We start from the raw sequence: 19,512 nt of genomic DNA, 5'->3' as shown, positions 1-19,512 counted from the left end.
ATCATATAAAATAGAAGATTCACAATAATCATTGAATGCTAAATATTGTAATATAATACATACATTTGGAAGAGAATTGCGAATGGATCACTATTTTCCACTCGCAAATCCATATGCAATTCATGAACGATTTAATGATTTTTCCAGTCTGCGCAAATTTGAGTAAGTTTGACCCTTCCACAAATCTGCAACTGAGACAGGCTGATGGAAGCCAGAGCTGATGTCACAGACCCTCCCTTAAAATGCTTGGGCATATCTGCATTTTTTTATGACAATCCCAGAAAACTGCAGGTTTCCACACAAGCAAACGCCGACGTCCTGTCAGTCAACCTCCAGGCACATTGCGTTTACAATCCATATGCAATTTTTCTTGTTATTTTGGCTTGCACAATGCGTAAGGTACACATACGAAGTCAATCGATAATCGCTCAACCTGCTACTTTGCTGATCAGTTATAAACTCTGAATCAGGTCCATTGGCACTGATTTAGAGAGGGGGCTATAACAAAATAAGCAAGTAATGAAGCATCTGGACAAACCATATTGCACTGCAGGTAAGGCAACTGTAGAATATGCAGAGGGGTCTAACACGGGGAGAGGTGTGCCGAAACTACAGACTAAGTTGCAGTGTAAAATAAAGCTGTCCAGTATTTCTGCATACACCTAAAAGCAGTACATTTATTGGTCGCTCTGACAATAACATGTTTTACTGAGGTAATCAGAATATCTCTTACCTGTTACTGTGTCCAGATGACCTGAATCTGTATGTTCACCCAGGAGTCTAGGTGGAGAAATGGTGACCTAGTGATATAGGGGCCCATTTATAATTTAATATTTGTGGCTAAATCCCCAAAAACACACATTTTCGGGGGTTAGACGCAAATATTAAGTATCATCTGAACATATGTAAGAGGGGACTGCAGCAGAAATCTCCGATCCCTGCTGCGATCCCTCCTGCACCGCCACTGGCCCATTGGGGGATGCAAAACAGCCAGATGTATTAACATCATGGAGCATCACTTCGGGTCCCTGGGCTACCTCTTTTCTGAGATGGCAGTAGCCCATTGTAGTGTTTAGAAACAGAAAAGAATACTTTTTTTGTTGGGGCACTCAAATCAATTCTAGGTTATGTAGTCTGTGGCCAGTATTCAATGCTCCCGATTCACCGTTTTTTTTTTTCACTCCTTGCGGTGAATCTTTTTCACTGAATATGTGATTCACCCTATTCAATGTTCACTGTTTGCCGAAAGCGAACAGTGAATGCCGGCCAGTTCTCCTTTTCATGCTCGTTACAATTCGCTGGTGTATTTCAATTGGGTTTTCACTGGGATTCGCCGAGAGTGTATTCAATGATAGGATGGAGAACTGCTTTCTCCCTGATTTTTGCCATGATTCACCATTTTGCATTCGACATCTTTTTAAGGTGAACAGGTAAGTGATCTTTTAAAATAAAGGTGGTTATTTTGGTGTCAAAAAATCAGATTTTTTTTTTCCGTGAAGGGGCATGCTATTTTTATTCATGTGCTTGAAGCACATTAATATATATTTAATGAGCCGCTCATTAAATAATCATATATTTACTTCACATTGGTCTCGGCTTATTACAAGCGGGACCAGTGCAAGCAGCTCCCTAGCAATGTCTCCTGCCAGCTCTCCCAGGGGGGCCACTTCTGCTGCCTGTGTCCCCGGGAGCCCTCCTTCTCCCGCACAAATTCTGGGGCAGGCTGAGAGGCTTACATCTCCCTGCCTGCCGCCATCCCCCGGCTCCCTGCAGTTAAAATTCGCCGTCAGGGGCAGCGAGCCCCTGCGGTATTGAATAGGGTGACAGGGTGGGCGAATGTGCAGCGAATTCTAAACAGGATTCGCTGCACATCGTGAAAAACCACATTGAATACTCCCTTGTGTGCTACAGACCGCTGCTGGGGCAGTGCGGTCAGCGGGGTGGCGTGGGTCAGCACTGACCATGCATGCGCAGACCTTACAGCACACTGTTGAGCACAAAGCAGGGACGGGCTCCTTTTTATGAGCCCTGTTCCTGCGCGTGAGGGATGATACATCCCTGCGATAGGATTGCATACTACAATGCAATCATGGGCGGTAATATTCCAACCAGATCGCATTGTAAACGAGATCCTTAATAAATGGGCCACAAAGAGAAAAATGATGACTGGCCATCATGCACCTCAAACACCTCCAAAGGGCCACGATATGGCATCCAACATTTCCTTATGCCACTGGCATGCCACCAATTAGCCACAAGTTGGAAGGCTATTGCACTTCGCCACTATCCTTACTGGGAAGTCATTTTTCCTCATATTTCCATTATACCTAGCTCTAGTGTTGGCTCCAGAGAAGGGGCAGCAGTCCTCCTCTATACTATTGCACAAACAATCTTTGTTATTCACAGAGTACCCAATGTTGTATATTTTCATCTAAGGTGGGCACCTAGCTCTATCCATTGCGACATTTGTAATAGTAACAGAAGTGGGTGCTCTCTGGGGTGGGGTTGTAGCAATTTCTGGGTGTTTCTGGATACTACTGGGGGAGTTGTGGGGATATTTTAGTTATTTAAGGGCATATGGTAATGATTTTTTTCTGAATATTGGAGGGTCTGTGTTCAGTCTCAGTGGAGGGAGGTTTGTAGTTTGTCACAGCAGCTTAAAGGACACTAGTCTGCCAACGGCTTCAACAACGGTGTGGGATGGATTAATCCCACCCATTTGTCACCCCTCGACGGGTGACAAATGGGTGCAACAAGCACTTCTGTAGCGATGCTTGATTGAAAGTTAGGAGTAAATCCAAACAAGCAAGCAAAGAGCAGTTTTCTCCAGGAACAAACCATATAGCATACTGCCCAGCATTTATGTAATCATAGTTGTGACTCCTGCCCATTCCTGGAAAGGGGACATGACCTTAGGGAAATGGTGGCTTTGCCGGAATTTCCCCGATCACGAGGGCCATGCTCTGTTTTGCTGCTGTGGGGGGATGGCCTTAGCACTGAGAGCTCCTGACCATGCCCCCTGTCCCCCTTACCTCCTGACTGCTGTGACAGAGGGACGCACAACTGTCCCACCACCACTGCAGGACACTAATGGCACTGGGTGGGACAGTCTCAAAAATCAGGACTAACGCTAACCAGTCCACATAGGGACCGTTGGGAGATGTGATATTGCAATGCAGGGTTACAAATTTATTTGCATGCAGGGAGGGAAAATCCAAATTTTCCATGTAGAAAATAAATACTATGCATTCAGCAAATTTAGCATTAAGCTAGAACTACCTCTTCTTCATATTTACACCCTGTATGTAATAGATCTGGCCCACCTGCAGTGCAACATGCTTTTACAGGCAGATTGCATCTTTTTTTCCTTTTTAATTGTTCCTAACTCGGAATCAATCTTTAGTTCCATTTTTCAATCTTCAAAAGCTTTCATGTCGTTGAACTGCTTTAAGTTTCTCGTTCTCCATATTAATCAGACAGCATAATGTATATTACTGAAGCACTGAGATTGCAAGGAACATTAATTTCCAGTATTACTGACGTTTCTAAAGCTTTGTGTCTTTCTCCTTTAGATACTTAAATGTTTATAAAAAATACAGTGACCTTTTAAACAAAAAAGCCCAGCAGGATATTATTACGTTTCTAAAGGAAAAGCATTCGCTGCAGGCCTTCACTAAGGTAATGAGAAACGAAAATCTTGTATGTAAGGTGATGTTAAAGTGTGTTGCAATTATCTTTTTATGTGTTAAGAGGAGCAGAATGAGGCTCTATGGCTTGGAGTATTCCTTACATACATTGGTGTATATATAATATATATATATATATATATATATATATATATATATATATATATATATATATATATATATATATATATATATATATATATATATATATATATATACAGGGCTATTTTTCAGCAGGCTCCAGCAGGAACTGAGGCCATTATTCTAGTTCACTCTTTCTGACAAAATATTTCTTAGATTGGCAAAACCATGTCCACTGCAGCTGAGGCAGGTGTAAAACCCCACCCAAATCTAATTATCTCTGCACAAGTAACACCTGCCTCACCTGCAGTGCACATGGTTTTGTCCATCTAAGAAATATTTTGTCAGAAAGAATGAACTAGAATAAGGGCCTCAGTTCCTGCTGGCGCCTGCTGAAAAATAGCCCTGTATATATATATATATATATATATATATATATCCAAGGGTAGGGATCACACTCTCCTCCAAAAAGTGGCAACTGCCGGGGTGTCAGCTCAGGGGTCCCAGACAAGTCCAGTTCTCCAATACAGCCACAAAGATGAGGACACTCACCGGTCTTTCTTCAAAAGGATTTTATTCCATATCACCACAACCAATAAAGTGCAAAGTGCATGACAGTGGGCCTAGGGCCAACGTTTCGGTCTGCCAACAGACCTTTTTCAAGGCCCCCACTATCTCCTCCTAAAGTGCACTTTAGGAGGAGATAGTGGGGGCCTTGAAAAAGGTCTGTTGGCAGACCGAAACGTTGGCCCTAGGCCCACTGTCATGCACTTTGCACTTTATTGGTTGTGGTGATATGGAATAAAATCCTTTTGAAGAAAGACCGGTGAGTGTCCTCATCTTTGTGGCTATATATATATATATATATATATATATATATATATATATATATATATATATATACAGTTCCTTGTTTGCCGGCACTCCCCGTCAAATATATAACAGCTTGGGTGCACTCCCATCCATAAGTATACAAAGTCCAATAACGGAGGCACACAGGAGGTAAATTGCAAAAACTTGTGTATTCAGCAAATGATCAAGCGCTTTCGGGGCTCTCCCCCTTCCTCAGGATCACAGCCCTTAACGGTGCAGACAAGTGAACAACTTGATCCTGAGGAAGGGGGAGAGCCCCGAAAGCGCTTGATCATTTGCTGAATACACAAGTTTTTGCAATTTACCTCCTGTGTGCCTCCGTTATTGGACTTTGTATATATATATATATATATATATATATATATGGGTGCAGGGGTGCCCACATCCCACACTCTGCACCCATATAACTATACCTACCCCTCCAAAGTCCCACAGCACCTGACAACAATTTCCAGTGAACAGTATGGCATGATGGCTGTATACCATAGCTTCTTTCGTACTGCTCATGCTCTGACCCCCAGCCTCTATGGGATGCTTTAGTAGCAGACCCCAGAGGAATTTTCAGGGTCCCAGGTCCAGCGTATGCGCATTATTGTCCTCGTACTGTGAATTCACGAGACCTGGTTTTATGGGCCACCACTCAGCATCCCATGTCGAGGCGTCTTGGAGAGGGTGAACACCTCCCAATGGGACTTCCTTGGGTGACTGGCAGGTGGGACTTCTAATAGGAAGTCCCTGCCAGTCACAGTGAAGCCAGTACAGTCTCACAGACTTCATCTGGCTTCACTTAGTCAGAGACAGTGGCAGATTTTACCGGGGGGGAATAAAAACTGCTAATGATTGCTGCCTGTTCCGTCTCCAGTCCTTTGTAATGTACAGTACTGTGAATGAGTGAGCTGTGTATAAGGATTTAGTTTTTGTTTTAGAAATTGGAGGTGTGTATACAGTATGGACCTGATTCTGGTTCACTCGCAAAAGCAAATTCTCTCTCTAATGTACAAAACCATGTGCACGGCAGGGGGGCAGATGTAACATGTGCAGAGAGAGCTAGAATTGGGGGAGTTTTTGATCACACCCCACCCATAATCTAACTCTCTCTCTCTCTGCTCACTGCCCCTGCAGTGCACTTGGTTGTGTCCATTAAAGAGAGAATTTGCTTTTGGAAGCAAACCAGAATCAGGCCCTATATGTTTATGGTATGGGCATGGTAAAAGGATGTGCCCTGATAGTGATAATAATAGTGAGCAAATACACTAATGACCATTTAATAACACATATATTTAATTAAACACAAATGTTAATTTACACAAGAAAAAATAGAAGAAATATGTTTCTGCTCTAAGTCAACTACGTGATATAATTCTCCATCAAACTATACTAGTTATAATCACAATATACCATATATATATATATATATATATATATATATATATATATATACACACACAGATGGAGCGCCTCTCGCTATTGCTCCGGGATCGCCAGAATCTGTCCGCTGGCGATCGCCGGCAGAGGCGCTCCATCTGACTGAGACGCGCGTCTCAGTTTCCCTTCGGCGGGGGGACGGGAACCCTGTCCGTCTCCGCTTCAGGGAGACGGACAGGGTTAGGGGGGGGGGGCGGCAAGAAGGCGGGGACCCTGTGCGACCCTCGGCGAGGCGGCGGGGACCTGGGGGGAGCCCCGTTGTAAGGCGACGCACGCGCATCTCGTGCGCGCGTCCCCTTATGGTGGCTGGCGGGGGATGCCGGCTGGCGAATCTTCCACCATCCCCTGCAATAGCGAGAGGCGCTCCATTTCTTTATATATATATATATATATATATATATATATATATATATATATATATGTATATATATATAGAGAGAGAGAGAGAGAGAGAGTATACCACAAATAATTTGAATTGGTCCCATACCACCAACCCAAGACACACAGGGCCTTATTCTGATCCATTCGCTCCCCCCCGCACATTCGCACGTGGGAGCAATGTTTATGCTCATGTGCAGACACTGGGTGTAAGCGGGCACGGCGTAGGGCGGCGGTGACAGGCTGAGCCCATGGGAACGCCCAGTGTTTCAAGGCTGTTCCCATGAAAACGCTGGGCGTTCCCATGGAGATTAGGCAATGATGTGGGTGCCGGTGGCAGGCAGCTGACGTCACTGGATGTCAGCTGCCCGCCCTCTTCCCATACAGGGAGCACGCAAAACGAAGACACCAGAGACTGTCTGAAGGTGCCCATACATGGTCTGATGATGGTATACCATTTGGACTAGATTGCATCGCATTGCATAGGTTTTGCAATACAATGGGATACAATGAGATGAGATCTAGTACAAAAAATATGTGCAACACCTACTTTTTAAGCTGTGTGATGAGATGTGTGACGGGAGCGCGCATCTCATCGCACCCAGCAATTGTACAGTGTATATGTACCTTCAGGTTTGCGTGCACCTTCAAAATCCTTTAATGGTCGGTGACCATCGAATGATTTGGCCCCCGCAGCCAAGGCTGTAAATGGATGTGTATGCTACACATCCATTTGCAGCTGTGCGGGGGAACTCACTGAGTCAGGGGGGAGGGGCGGGTGGCCGTGCGAGCGGCAGGTGGGGTTTCATCCACGCGCAACGCTGCGAATTTCACAATGTTGCTTGTGGACCAGAATAAGGTCCTCAGTTTTGGAACCACTGCCATAGAAAGTAAGGGGGAAATTTACTAAAGGAAATTTGTAAAAAATAGGTGTATTTGTATTTAGAAATACACTTATTTTTGACATTTACTATCCCGAAAATACAGCAATTCGTATTCGTATTGATAGCACATCAATACGAATAAGAATTGCTTTTTTTCGGGATAGTAAATGTCAAAAATAAGTGTATTTCTAAATACAAATACACCTATTTTTTACAAATTTCCTTTAGTAAATTTCCCCCACAGTGTGTGAGCAGGACCCTCGCACCTTTTTCTCTGTTATTATAACCCGCTCTTGCTTTATAAGTGTGTTTTAATTGTAACAATATACTGCCCATTTCTGGCTGTAAGTATTGTTAATAATACATACAGAACACTGGGTACGTCAATCTCACTCATTGCTAAATACGTCCAAATTCATTATTTAATCTAAGGCTATTCCATATTTTTATTTCCATTTAGACTATAACTTTATATGTGCCAAAAATATTTAAATTGTTCAACTGCTTGATCAATCATTTGCATAATTGTATTGCAAGGCCATTTCTCTAGGCTTATTACGTTATCATTTTCTTTTTTTTTTAATTACTTATTTCCCCAGTTTTGCTTATTTCACTAGTTTTGATCTACAGTACTTTAGAACTTACTCGAGAGTCTTATTAATTTATTTTGCACAGCAAATTAGTAACCTATCACAACTGCGGGGAGAGATCGCCTCTATGCATGTGACGGTCCCATTGGCTATGTTCTGTCTGGATGCCTTACGTCTGAATGAAGACCTGTGTTTTAGAGCCGAAAAACTAAAAGATCGTCTCATTCAGTTTGAAGTGGATGAAAACAGAGAACTAAATAAGAGGTGAGCCGATTTAATTGGGAGACTGCTAAAGACTGCTAGTAGGCAACAGTAGACACTGCTAGGATGAAAACTCGTAGCAAGTCAGGAAATTGTAGCTTGCCATTGGATGGTCCCATGCAGAGAGCAACCAATCAGACTTTTGAACTGTAATTGTTTTTAAAATATATTTTTCCACTGAGGAACCATTTGATCACCTGACTCTCATGATCCCTACACTAGCAGGGATCATAAGACTCAGGTTGCTGCAACGGAGGGTAAAGCCCCACATACACGAGTGGAATTTGGGCTGATTTCACTAGATTCCGAGGGATTGGGCAGAGAAATCAGGTGGAATTGGGCCAAATCGCATGTGTTTGACATCCAGAGGCGTAACTATAGCACCGCAGCCCCGGGGGGGGGCGCTGTGTATGTGTGGGCGCCGGGGGCTGTGGTGCTATAGTTAGCCCCCTCCAGTCCGCCTATCCACCGCCCGCAGCCTTACCTGACTTCACTGGTGGTCATTCTTCTGCTAGTGAGACGGACCACAATAAAATGTCCGCCCCATATAGCAGACAGTTCTCTGAAACTGTCTGCTGTATGGGGGCGGACATTTTGTGTTGGTCCATCTCACTAGCAGAAGAATGAAGCCAGCAAGGGAGCCGGACCGGGACCAGCAAGACAGGTAAGGCTGCGGGCGGGGGGTGCGGCGGGGGGCGCCCCCCATTAACGGCGGGGGGGCGCCCAATTCATAGTTACGCCACTGTTGACATCCACTCTGACCCGTGATTATCAGGTCAGAGTCTGAGGTTGAACATGTTGCACATAAGATAAATTGTATGTGCAGCCATCAGTGGCACATCACAGGCGCTTTTTAGCACCATTTTTTAAAGCACCTACCCAGGAGTCCTTGTACATGTGATAAACTGGGCACGCAGCATCTTTTCATAGCTGCTCTGCTTGGCATAGCAGCGGGTTGCAGGGGGGACTCCCAACCAGGGGCATAGTGAGGGTGGAGTCGGCGGAGCACGAGCTCCGGGCGCTGAAAGTTCATAGGGCGCCGGAGTTGTGCACCACAAATGGCATCCCTGCCCTGTCTGCCACCCGCCTGCTTTCCTCTGTTCTGAGTCCTGATTGCTGTAGCGACCGGCTGTGGCTCACACAATATCGGCTATGTGAGCCACGGCCAGGCAGCGCCGGAGTCAGGACACACTCCCTCTATGGTCCCTACCCAGTCTCCATGACTCTGTCCCGCGGAAAAAAAAGGTACAGTGATAGGAGGAGGGGGGCCTTGCTCCGGGCACTGTGCCAGCTAGCTACGCTATGGCCCCCAACTCCCCCACCTCGGGACACTGCTGGCCCTGGGTGGGGCACAGGACCATTCCCAAAAACAGGAAGTCTTGTGAAAATCGGGGCAGTTGGGAGATATGCTACTGCATTGTTTGTAGGAATGTGTTGATATGTTCAAATTCAAACAGTGTGCATTTAAATGTCTAAATATACCTGGGCCAAGGCAGGATCATGAAACCCAAGCTGCATTTTCTGAGAAATCGCCTAAAGATACAACATTTTGCTGAAGTCATAATGTTTATTTATAGAGCCGTGCAGATCAGACCCTCATTTGAATACTCATTTGAATACTTCAGATGTTGTACAGAAGAAAATTGATATCTATTCCTATAGTGCATGATTTTGGTATTAATTTCCAATGTCTGAAAATCATTCTTTAAATCTATGCACACATTATGTGTATGTAGAAACCACTCACTATTATTATTATTATTATTATTATTATTTATTTATTTATTTATTTATTTACAGTTTCTTATATAGCGCAGCAGATTCCGTTACGCTTTACAATAGTAGACAGTGATAAGACAAACTGGGTAACAACAGACAGACTTGGAGGTAATAGGGCCCTGCTGCAAGCTTACAATGTACAGATGGAGCGGGTCTCTTCTTTGCAGGGGATGGCGATGGCGACGCCAGCCCCCATCCCCCGCCACCGACCATCTGTATCTGCGAAAGGGGACGAGCGCGCACGAGATGCGCGCACGTCCCCTTCCGACAGCTTCCCCCCGGTCCCCGCTGGCTTGTCGGCGCTCACCCGGGGTCCCCACCGCCTCCCCGCACCCCCCCCCCCCCTAACCCTGTCCTCCCTGAAGCGGAGACGGACAGGTTCCCATCGTCCCGCCGCACGGAAACTGAGACGCGCATGCGCATGAGATGCACGCGCGTCTCAGTCAGATGGAGAGCCGGGCTGCTGGCAGATCACCAGCGGTGACGTTCTGGTGATTTGTCAGCAAGAGGGAGCCCGGCTCCATCTGTATAGGGATATAGGAGGGAAACACAAGGACAGGCACCAGTAATATCATAGCAGTCCCACCAAGTTACAAGTCCAGAAGGGAAGCTATATAATACATATATTATGGATGTAGAACTTAAACATGATAGGCTTGACTGAAGAGGTGACTTTTCAGGGAACTCTTGAAAGTTTGGAGACTAGCGGAGAGTCTTATTGTGCGTGGAAGGGTATTCCATAGGGTGGGAGCAGCACGATGAAAGTCCTGTAATAGTGAATGGGAGCTAGTGATCCGTGGAAAAGAGAGACGCAGATCTTGTGCAGGGCGGAGTGGTCGAGATGGGAGATATTTTGTGATAAGTAGAGAGATATATGCTGGTGCAGTATGGTTAATAGCTTTATATGCGAGTAGAAGTGTTTTATATTGAATATGGTAAGATATAATGAGTGCATGGATAAGAGATTTAGTAGTGTCTTGTGTGAGATACGGTCCTATTTTGGATATGTTTTTTAGATGCATGTAACATGATTTGGAGTCAGATTGAATGTGGGGAACAAAGGACAGATCAGAGTCGAGGATGACCCCCTAAGCAACGAGCTTGTGGGGTAGGGTAGATTGTTGAGTTGTCAACAGTGATGGAGATCTGAGGATGGTAACTGTTCTTAGTTGGCGGGAATATAAGTAATTCCGTTTTGGAAATATTGAGTTTGAGTTGGCGAGAAGACATCCAAGATGAGATGGCAGAGAGACATTCAGAGACTCGGCCCAAAACCATTGGTGAAAACTCTGGGGTTGATAGATAGATTTGAGTATCATCCGCATATAAGTATTATTATCGTTAATGTTTATTATGTAGAGAAATGAAAGCTAATGTAATGCAAAAAAAAAAAAAGCCAACGCAGTACAGAAGCTGCCAGTGTACATACAAGAGCTACTGATAACACTCATAAATATATGAATCTCGGCCGCCATGTGTGTCGTATATTCTCAGGGGTGCCGCCATTTGTGCCATTTAATTTCTGGGGCGCCACCATGTGTCGTGTATAATTCCAGGGGTCTCGCCATGTGTTGTGTATAATTTCAGGGGTGCCATCATGTATGCCGTACAATTCCAGGGGTGCTGCTCAGTGTCCCATAGCAGTCCAGGGGTGCTACCCAGTCTGCCATTTAAGTCCATCGGTGCTGCAATATAAGTCTGCCATATAAGTCCAGCAGTGTTGCCCCGTGCTACTGTGCAAGTCCGTGTTATAGGTCCAGCAATGCTGCTGTGAAAAGTAATCAAATATGCAGGTGGTATAATTGTAGCTAGCTATGAATCGGATAACTTGGCAAGCTTTTTCCAGGGGGATCACCTGTCACTGAAATGATGGGTTTATTAAACTGGGCATTTAAACAACATAAGGGTGATTGGGACTGCCCGGACAATTTCATCTTGCACCTTTTTTCTCTGCATTATGTGCTCTTTGGAGCATTATCAGCTTGTTATGTGGGGGTCCAAACAAACCAACGATGCTACGGCGCTGTGACCTAATCTCACCCCTGCCCCTATACTCCAATCTTCATCAGCTCAGCCTACTATGAGCATCCTCTTCATCAGCTCCTCCTCGTCATCTTTGCCAGCTACTACAAAGAGGCAGTGACATTATCTCACACCTGTCAACAGGGCTGCCATCAGAAATTGTGGGTCCTGGGACTCACAAAATAAGCAGCCCCCTATTGTTACAGGTTTTTATTTTGTGAGGGTGAAACACTGTAAACAGTGTTTTTTTTATTTTTAGATAGTCACATAATGGGGCAGATGTATGACCGGTCGTTATGGGGGAGAAGGGGTATCAGCGCACGTTATGTGCACTGATACCGTTTCTCCCCATGTATTAAGAAGCCAGCGTGCATCGGCGCTGCTATATACTGTAAATGATAGCAGGGCGAATGTATGCATCGCTGACCGTTCCGCACGATGCTGGTTTTGGCTTTTGCCACAAAACCAAAACTCGAAAGGTCCAAAACCCGAAGGGAGATCCACATCCAAAACCAAAACACAAAACCAGAAAAGTGTCTGGTGCAGACCCCTAGATTGTATGAGTTTAAATTAAATGAATATAGTTGCAGCCTAGGATCTTTTGTGCGATTGTGGATTGATTGATTGATTGATAGACAGTCAGTAGGTTGACAGCAAAAGGTCAACATGCCATAAGTCGACATGGCCAAAAGGTCCACGTGGCCATAAGGTCGACATGGTCAGAAGGTCGATAATCAAAAGGTCAACCTTAAAAAGGTTGACATGAGGTTTTAACATTGGTGTGTCAATAAACAATTGGGGTGGTTACAGCGCTATAAACCTTTTGTATGTGAGGCAGCTTAACTGAGTGGTCCGTGCTCAAAAATAGTATTAATCAAAAGTTATAGTTAAGCGCTCTCCTTTGTATGTGAAAATGAGTGACAAGATGCTAATTGTGTGAAGTCAAAATGCTTTTATTAATAAAGTTGCAAACAAATGTACATATGCAAATAAGGTAAATGGTGAGAGCCTTGAATGAGCCCCGTGGGGGAATTGGGGTGCCAGCAGGCCCCTTTCTACCATAAGCCTAACAGGCTTATGTCTCATACAGGTTTGGGTGGTGTGGATGCTGCCAGTGATAAGCCCTTTCGGGTGTAAGGGGTCAGCAGAACCCTTTAACCATAAGCCAGCAGGCTTATGTCTTATGTAGGCAGATGAGCGTGTTGGTGGGGGAAAGGGGTTTGCCTGTGGGGCGGGTGGGTGGAGGTTATAGTCCAGAACAACAACAGGGGCTGGAGGCAAAGTCACTGGATCACTGTGTGGGCTGTGCTGGGTGGCGGCGTTTGCATTGGTGTGTCAATGCCAACATGGACCCTCGCTACACTCGGCACACTATTATATTCTCCCTCTATGCCGACATGGATAGTAAAAAAAATGAAACCAATTGCGAAAAAATCATGTTGACCTTTGACTTTTTGACCATGCCGACCTTTTGACCTTAAATGTCGAACATGTAAATGTTGACCTTTTGATCCTGTTGACCAATTACATATCGACCTTTTGCTGTCAACCTACTGACTATCTATCTAGACACTGTAGATCTATGAACCGGATAGACTTTTGTGCATGCTGTTGTGTTGTACTGTGTCTGCACTACAAGCTTATATTTTTTCTTTTATTACTTTTTCCATCCAGTATTTGTACTAAATACAGCAAAATAGCAGACAGAGTCAGTGAGGTTCCCGCGACCACGGCAGATCTGGTTACTATTACTGATTTCCTCAAAACCTCCAGTACGGTCACCGTTTATAAGTTGAAGGATGAGATTTCGGAAGCAGCGAGTCGTTTAGCGTTTCTCCTGGATTATGCAACTCTCCAATGTAAGTAACATATCCAGTGTCCTCTTCGTATTTTATATGTCGTAATAAAACCTCTACACCAAATCATAGGAGTCAGATCTAGCATTTGGTGACACAAAAGATAATTTAGAGATATACAGTATACTGGTGATGTTATTATACTCTTTGAATACCGCCCTAAGACATAAATAGAATATTTGACTAAAATGTGACATTTATTTTAGCAAAATATAAAAAGAAAGTGACGAAGAGGGGTATTCAATTCCGCTGTGGGAAATAGCGTCGGCCGCCTATTCAATGCTGCTGTTTCCGACAGCATTGAAGGCGTAATTCAATGGATTCAATTAATTAAATGGATTTTAAAACCAGTGGGGTCAGTTTTCTTCACTGCGCTCGCCATGCTTCGCGCACGGTGCCTCGCTACGCTACACTCGGCACACTATTTTATTCTCCCACCATGCTCTAGTGGATGGTAGGGCATGAAATACCACCTGTCGGCTAAAAAAAAGTGAAAAACCCCATGTCAACCCTTTGACTGTCAACCTTCTCCATGTTGACCTTTTGACTGTCAACCTTCCCCATGGTGTCCTAATGCTTGTGTCGACCTAATGACCATGTTGACCTAACCCTATATCGACATTTATGCATGTTGACCTAGTGGTGTCGACCTAATGCTTGTAGACCTAGGGCACTGAATTACCTCCAAGATTTCTTGACATAAATCAAAGAATATTGACATTATAAAAACATATAAGCTGATAGCATATCAATAATGATGCAACCCATATGGACCTCTGCTGGATGGAACTCCTGAAATTTACTAAGATGGGAGTTCTATTGAAGATGGGATGTTGCCCATAGCAACCAATTAGATTATATGTACTATTTTCTAGAAGGGGATTAATAAGAAGTACAATCGGTACTTGTTTCCTAGCACGGCCACAAATCTTGGCCATCGGGGGTAATTTTAGTGCCCTGCGACGCGACCGACGCGATGCCCCCGATTTTTACATTGAAATGCATTGAAAACAGTGAAAAATCGGGTCGGTCGCGTCGTGTGCACCTAAAAATGGTAAAATGGTCCAGACGCGATGCCCCCGATTTCCCCATAGGGAACAATGTTAAATGCCTCAATTTACCTGCGATGACCCGATTTCCCATAGGAAACAATGTTAAATGGATCAATTTACCCAAATCAGCATAGGGAACAATGGTAAATGGGCCAGAAACCCCCCAAAAACCCACAGAGCAGTGGAATGTCCCCCCAAAAGTAGTTGACGCCACCCCGCAATCAACGTGAACCTGAAGCGTGGCGAGCGCAGCGAGCCCGCGAGGGGCGGCGGTACGCGTCCTCCGACCTTTTCATGCCCTACTATCCACTAGGGCGTGGAGTGAGAATAGAATAGTGTGGCAAGCGCAGCGAGCCACCGAGCCCGAAGCGTGGCGAGTGCAGCGAGCCCCGCGAGGGGACGCGGATACCTTCACAGGTAAACGCGTCCCTTCGCGGCCTTCACAGGTATCCGCGGCCGCTCGCCACGCTTCGGGCTCGGTGGCTCGCTGCGCTCGCCACACTATTCTGTTCTCACTCCACGCCCTAGTGGATAGTAAGGCATGAAAAGGTCGGAGGACGCGTACCGCTCGCCACGCTTCGGGTTCACGTTGATCGCGGGGTGGCGTATAGTACTTTTGGGAGGACATTTTTATGTTCAGGGGTGTTTTGGGGGGTTTATGGACCATTTCACATTGTTCCCTGTTGAATTGGGTAAATTGAGGCATTTAACATTGTTCCCTATGGGAAATCGGGGGCATCGCGTCGGGAGCATCGCATACGATTTTTTAGCACGCATGCGATGCGACCGACCCGATTTTTTATCCTGCGATGCACAAGATTAGAATCGGTGTGGCCGTGCTAGGAAACAAGTACCGTACAATCTAATTGGTTGCTATGGGCAACATGCCATCTTCAACAGCACTCCCATCTTAGTACATTTCCCCCACGACTGTATTTTGTTTTTTCTTTGCAGATGATGATATAAAGCTGAACAGCGCTGTTTTTCATTGGCCTGAACAGATAGAAACAGTGTTTGAAGTCAATAATAACCGTTTAATGGCCAGGAGAGACCAAGCTGAAGATGATCTACGCAAGAGGTAAATATATAAGACTCCCAAGCAGTCTCCACTCATTATTCCACAGTATACTGCATGGGTGCACTCCAAACAGCCCTAGGATCCAAGAAAGATGGTCAGGGGAGTATTGTGATGGAAAATAAGTCTAGAGTAGCGGGGTAGAATCTGTGGAGGGGGCAAGGTCTTTCTCCTGGAAAGATGTACACATTACGCCTTCCTACCATCACTAGTTCCAGTGGTGGATTGGTAACTCCCAGTCTCAGGGGAGATTCCTGGTGGGCTGGTGTGGTTGCAGTGCCGCCAGTGGTTATAAGAGGGTAGAGGTTGACACACTGCAGTGGGTGTGTTAGGCGATACAGTGGGGCAGTTGGGCGGTGTGGGCTTGTAAAGGGGCAACTTTTTGGAAAATTTTCCAGGGCCATTTTAAATTCCCAATATGCCCATGACTGCAGGTAAGGGCATTATAGTGGGATTAGCATAATGTCGCAGACACAACTGCAGGAAAAGACACAAGGAGGACTCCAACTGTTTCAAACTCAGTCAGGCTCATGAGTAGGGATCCCAGCCCTTCAACAGACCCAACCCTCTCAACAGACCCCTCCTCCATGAGGATCCGATACGATTTGCCGGCGGTCGGAATCCCGACACTGGAATCCCGACCGCCGTAATCCCGACAAGGGGGTGACATGGATCGCCCCCCCTTGCGGGCTCGCTGCGCTCGCCACACAGCGGGCCCGGTGCCTCGCTACGCTCTATGGGTGTCGTGGACACCCACGGAGGGAGAAAGTTTCGGGATTTCGGCGGTCGGGATTCCAGTGTCGGGATTCCGACCGCCGGGATCCCGACCGCCGGCAAATTAACTGCATCCCCTCCATGAGGGCTGCTTTCAGAAATTTTCCGGACAGGTTTTCCACCCCAATCTAGCTCTGACTACAAGTCCCAGCATGATAGCACCTCTAACTGTGTGTGTTATTAAGGTGTGCAGTCCAAGATTATATTCCTCCATATAGGCCCTGGGCAAAGCAATGTACTGGGGACCCTATCCAACCATAAACAGGAATAAACAAAAGAAAAAAGTTGACACCTATTGTGAGGCCTCTCCAGATGCTTCTATATAGTGAATGGCTGTCAACACTTTGGCCCTTATTCTGATCGGTGCGGCCCGATCAGAATATGCGGCCGCAACCGTGCAGGCGAATCCCCGCCTTCCATACGGATCGCCACCTGCCGTCCGTACGCGGATATGTGGCGATCCGCATGAAATTGGACGGGGATACGCCTCCTCCGTCTTGGGAGCTGCCCCTGCATTCGATGGTCGCCGAACATCGAATGCAGGGCCGCACGCTCCACCAGGTCCCGCAACACAAGACCACACGGACACTTGTCCGTGTGAAAACATGTATGGGGGCGGGCAGCTGACATCCGGCGATGTCAGATGCCCGCCCGTACCCACGCGTCACGGCCTCATTACCATGCATACGCCCCGCGTTTGCATGGGAACGCCCATGAAACGGGGGGCGTATGCATAGGGTAATGAGGATAAGTAGCCCCTCACGCCCCTCTACGCCCCCTGTGCGGCGTATAAAGAATCCGTGCGGCGAAATCGCCTGCACATGCGCAGAGTGACCTCTGCACATGCGCAGACGATCAACATCGGCGGTCCGTCCGCATGCGGGAATATCCGCACCGATCAGAATAAGGGCCTTTGATTGGTGGATCACTCCAGGCAGCATTCTTTCTCTGCCTCCCAAGATGTTCCAGAGGCATCAAACCAGGGAGCAGGTGCCCACCCTCCCAAATAAGCCTACCCCCCTACACATACACCCCATTCATGCAGAATCATGTCATTGTTGCCCCAATCCCTGCTGTGCAATGCCTGTGATATTGGCACTGTGCAGCGGGAGCATTACCATGATGACACAAGTGCCAAACCCAATGTACGGCATCCTAAAGCCTAGTCCCCTAAACACATCATGCCCGCCAGACTTGACTCCTGCTTCACCAAGCTGGCTGTCCTCTCTGGAAAAATTAGCCAGCCTGCCTTAGAATCGTGGGGCACAGAGCAGCTGTAACTATATGTTAAGATTGCCCAGGCCCACTTGGTTGCCAGCATACAAACTTAAAGTTTGGAAAAAGAACTTGTAGGGTCCGCTACTGAGGTCAAATTAAACTACATGATAATCTGGATTCATTTACAGACACCCTGAATCAGAAATGGATGCAAATGTAGCACGTAGTGTCAGTACAAAAGTATGATTCATGTGATAGAAGACATATATGTAGTACACAATTAGCAGTGACATGTCAGGGAATTCCAGTGCTCTTCAGTGTCAGCAGTGCTAAAATCTTCCTGAGGGCAATTTAATGGAGGGTTTTATTTGACCTGTTTCGGCAAAGTAGATCTAACGTACCTTCAGTCTTAAACGGTATTTTATTATTCTGGAATTCAGTTTTTATTCAGTCTTTCATTTACTTTATCACATTTAAATATATAATTGTGCTCATTGAAGATCCGGCACAGCAAAGGTTGACACAAGATAGAGTTGACGTGTTTTCCACATTTTTTCAATCTCTTAATTTATTCAATATTTTGCTATTCCCGTGGACTATAATGGGGAATGGAAAACAATCCCGAAGCATACCGTGCAAAGTGGTACACTAAATGGGGGTCCATGTGCCCAACTCTACAAAGTGACACCCCAAAAAGCCAGCTGGATGGTTATATGAAAGTTGGTCTAGTGTATGGCCAGCTTAGGTGATCAGGAAAACATAGGTCAAGAAAGGAAAAGTATGAGACTGCGCTGTACCTGCAGTATATTATGGGGTTGCTGCAACCTATCCTCAGGTGTACTACACAAACACCTATAGGAGAAATGAGCAAGAAGGAAGATGGGATAACTGTGCGCAAATTCCACTGCTAATCAACAAATAAACGTGACCACTATTGGGTAAAAATAAAAATAGTGTTTTTATTTATAATACACATACGGGATGATATGGATAAGAATGATATATTATACACAGTCAAAATTGAGTAAAATAGCTAAGGAGTGTCTCCTAATACCGGTATACACTAACCAGACAAACAAACACAAAACATAAAATTCCTTTGGGCCTGATTCAGTGTCTTATATCAAGGTAGTTGATATAGCAAAAGTCCAGAATGATTCCCACCTGGGTAAACAAGTCCTGCAATGTTTAGATAACCGCTATATTACAGCTGGTATTAGGGTCTTTGGAGAGATGAAAAGGGTAATACCTTCAATCCAGATACTTACTAACCACAAAAATCGAAAAATGTCTGCCGGCAGACTTAACTCCCACTGCGATACTTGATAGACAGTAGGGAGCCCGATTCCTCTGTAAGTCCCTTCTACGCGTTTCACCTGTACACAGGCTTCATCAGGAAGTATCTGCAAATACTTCCTGACGAAGCCTGTGTACAGGTGAAACGCGTAGAAGGGACTTACAGAGGAATCGGGCTCCCTACTGTCTATCAAGTATCGCAGTGGGAGTTAAGTCTGCCGGCAGACATTTTTCGATTTTTGTGGTCAGTGAGTATCTGGAT

The 19,512-nt window shown here is 45.6% G+C and overlaps 1 protein-coding gene across 1 annotated transcript in view; it reads left to right on the top strand.

Moving 5' to 3' along the window:
• The window catches only part of DNAH3 (dynein axonemal heavy chain 3), a 399,027-nt gene that overhangs the window by 122,300 nt on the left and 257,215 nt on the right, over positions 1–19,512 (top strand). The window contains exons 12-15 of the mRNA XM_083153252.1: positions 3,573–3,678; positions 8,003–8,181; positions 13,654–13,838; positions 15,842–15,965. Of these exons, the coding sequence (XP_083009378.1) occupies positions 3,573–3,678; positions 8,003–8,181; positions 13,654–13,838; positions 15,842–15,965 (594 nt within the window). The remainder of the gene's footprint in view (positions 1–3,572; positions 3,679–8,002; positions 8,182–13,653; positions 13,839–15,841; positions 15,966–19,512) is intronic.

This window comes from Crinia signifera, chromosome 7, assembly GCF_055691185.1.
Source record: "Crinia signifera chromosome 7, ASM5569118v1, whole genome shotgun sequence".
NCBI classification, from domain to species: domain Eukaryota; kingdom Metazoa; phylum Chordata; class Amphibia; order Anura; family Myobatrachidae; genus Crinia; species Crinia signifera.
The sequence above is the reverse complement of the archived record's forward strand: the minus strand, read 5'-3'. Positions and strand labels throughout refer to the sequence as shown.